This window comes from Amphimedon queenslandica, unplaced genomic scaffold (assembly GCF_000090795.2).
Source record: "Amphimedon queenslandica unplaced genomic scaffold, v1.1 AMPQUscaffold_12835, whole genome shotgun sequence".
Taxonomy (NCBI): domain Eukaryota; kingdom Metazoa; phylum Porifera; class Demospongiae; order Haplosclerida; family Niphatidae; genus Amphimedon; species Amphimedon queenslandica.
Window position 1 is genome coordinate 39,512 of NW_003546929.1, and position 2,714 is coordinate 42,225.

At 33.9% G+C, this 2,714-nt stretch overlaps 1 protein-coding gene across 1 annotated transcript in view; it reads left to right on the forward strand.

The window, feature by feature from the left end:
* The first annotated feature begins 177 nt into the window (after nucleotides 1–177).
* Nucleotides 178–2,714, forward strand: part of LOC100636253 (receptor-type tyrosine-protein phosphatase S-like) — a 3,125-nt gene continuing 588 nt past the window's right edge. Inside the window, exons 1-14 of the mRNA XM_020002775.1 lie at nucleotides 178–465; nucleotides 522–542; nucleotides 594–708; nucleotides 750–832; nucleotides 886–957; nucleotides 1,010–1,218; nucleotides 1,271–1,358; nucleotides 1,407–1,489; nucleotides 1,543–1,579; nucleotides 1,624–1,835; nucleotides 1,903–2,199; nucleotides 2,249–2,492; nucleotides 2,539–2,600; nucleotides 2,651–2,714. Of these exons, the coding sequence (XP_019858334.1) occupies nucleotides 270–465; nucleotides 522–542; nucleotides 594–708; nucleotides 750–832; nucleotides 886–957; nucleotides 1,010–1,218; nucleotides 1,271–1,358; nucleotides 1,407–1,489; nucleotides 1,543–1,579; nucleotides 1,624–1,835; nucleotides 1,903–2,199; nucleotides 2,249–2,492; nucleotides 2,539–2,600; nucleotides 2,651–2,714 (1,783 nt within the window). The 5' untranslated portion in view covers nucleotides 178–269. The remainder of the gene's footprint in view (nucleotides 466–521; nucleotides 543–593; nucleotides 709–749; nucleotides 833–885; nucleotides 958–1,009; nucleotides 1,219–1,270; nucleotides 1,359–1,406; nucleotides 1,490–1,542; nucleotides 1,580–1,623; nucleotides 1,836–1,902; nucleotides 2,200–2,248; nucleotides 2,493–2,538; nucleotides 2,601–2,650) is intronic.

Genomic DNA, 2,714 nt, shown 5'->3' on the forward strand with positions numbered 1-2,714 from the left:
GAGAAGAGAAGCAAATTACAGCATCACAGTCAGAGCCTATCAACAATTACTGGGACCTGCTAGTACAATCAGTGTACAGACCTTACCAGGTATTGCTACTGCTGTTTTGTATATTTCATATGTTTCTAGTTGAAATAGATTCAGTATCCAGTATCATGGACACTACATGGGCTGTTATCTCATGGAGTGTACCTAGTTATATTCCATCAGACTATCCCATTATCACATATGAGATAGGATATCATATCTTAAAGTCTGATAACTGTTCAATGGTAGATGATAATGAAATTGACATTCAAATGCTACAGCTTTCTAATTCAACCAATGGTGATACATTTATTAACATTACTGGTCTTAATGATAGTACTTGTTATATTTTTGGTGTACGTGCATACATTGATAATGGATATAGTAAATGGAGAGTTATTGCTAATGAGACACTATCAGAACCACCACCTCCTACAAGTACATTAAATAGCAATGCATTCATTTTGCTTTTATTTTTTATACAAACACTACAGCTACAGCCACTAGTCCTACATGTAAGATACTGTAGTAGTTAGTTAAACATTACAATCCATTTCTTATTTCAGTAGCCACAAGTAGATCATCTATAGGAGTTGTAATTGGAGTGACATTCTCAATATTGTTACTAATAGTAGCAGCAGGGGCAGTATTTGGAGTGGTAGTGTTCATCAGGTTTAAAAGGTGATATTGATTTGTTAGTTATTTTTATCATTTTTGTTTAGATTGAAGTATGCACAAATTAAAAAAGAAGAGAGTGGCAATAATGAAATTGAGCTCCTGTCAGCAAACAAGAAGGATTCATCTGGTAAGTGTGTACAAATTTCTAATAAAGAGAATATAATTATTTTGATCAAAAAGATCATTCATGTACCACTGGATTGGATGACACAGATACAAACAATGAAAATAATCCAATACAGATTGAGTCAGGTAGACTATTAAATCATTCACATTGTACACTATGATTATATCTATACCATAGTGTACTCTGCTGTACATAATGAAGATATTATCCCACCAGTTTATGAACCAACATACACTGATATAGATACACTGAAAGTATCTCCTCCTACTGTATATAACACTCCTAAATTTGATCCAAAAATTCCTCTCACTCTACCAGTATCAGTGGATGAGCTGGGTACTCATGTAGCTACTTGTCATAGCAATGGGTTTGATGAGCAATATGAAGTAAATGATCTTATAAATATCTAAATAATACTTTAAACATTACTGTCTATAGAATCTTAGCAATCCACATAGCAAGCGATGTACTATTGGACATCGTGATGAGAATTCAGGATTTAATAGATTCAAAAACATTACAGTTTGTATGTACATGTGATTAGTAAATTTTGTTTAATTCTTTTACTCATCAGATGATGATAACAGGATAATATTGAAACCTAATCCTAATTTGGATATGTGTGAAAGAGAATATATTAATGCTAGTTATATTGATGTAAGTCTATGCTTTACTGAATTATCTCTATCAGTATTATGATTACTGCATAGGGATACAGTAGCAGTAACAAGTTTATAGCATCACAAGGTAATATAGAGTGAATAATGCATAGATATACTTATTCAATGAAGGTCCAATGAAGAAGACATTAGTTGATTTCTGGCGTCTCATCTGGCAGGAGAAGCCAGTGTCTATTGTAATGGTAACCAACCTGAAGGAAGGAACTAAGAGCAAGTGTGAGCAGTACTGGCCTAATAAGAGTGAAGAATTTGGACCATTTACTGTCATGTTAATAAGTCAACAGGTTTATCCTGACTTTGTTATTCGTCAACTTAATGTTAAAGTATGTCAATAGTACTACCATGAAATAACATTTTATACACACAATACATGTACATATGTGTTTACAGATACAAGATGGATCTAATGATAGTCATACACTGACTCAGTATCATTTAACCTCATGGCCTGATCATGGAGTACCTGATTATGCTACACCATTGATGTCTCTTCACAAACAAGTCATGGCTACTTGGTCTCCCTCTAAAGGTCCCATCCTGGTCCACTGTAGTGCTGGTGTAGGTCGTACTGGTACATTTATTGCTATAGACATAGCTCTGGAACAAGCTAAGAGAGAGGGAGTAGTAGATATTGCTGGTATTGTTAATAGACTGAGACAACAGAGAATGAAGATGGTTCAGACACTAGTAAGGACAAGAGTACATAGATTCATTCATTTATATTAACATTGTATAGGATCAGTATGTATTTCTTCATGATGCTGTGCTAGAGGCAATCATTTGTGGAGAGACAAAGATACCAACTGACAAATATCAAACAAAGCTTCAGGAATTAAAGGAGATTGATTCATCAACTGGTTGTTCTGGTCTTCAGTCTCAGTTTGATCTACTCTCTCAAGTGACTCCTGATCCTGATGATGTATTTACTAATACTGCTAAAGCTTATCCTGCCAAGAATCGCTCCAGCAAATTTCTACCAGGTTATAATATCATGCATAATAATTATTATATTTATATTTGTAACAGTTGAATTATTTCTTGTACCACTTCAAGAAGCTAATGGCTACATTAACGCATCATTTATTTCTGTTAGTTATTTTTCTTACTAACATAACTTTATATGAATTTATTCTTATAGGGTTTTCATGAGAAGAGGGCGTTCATTATAGCTCAGAGTCCTATGGAAAACACTGCCAGAGATT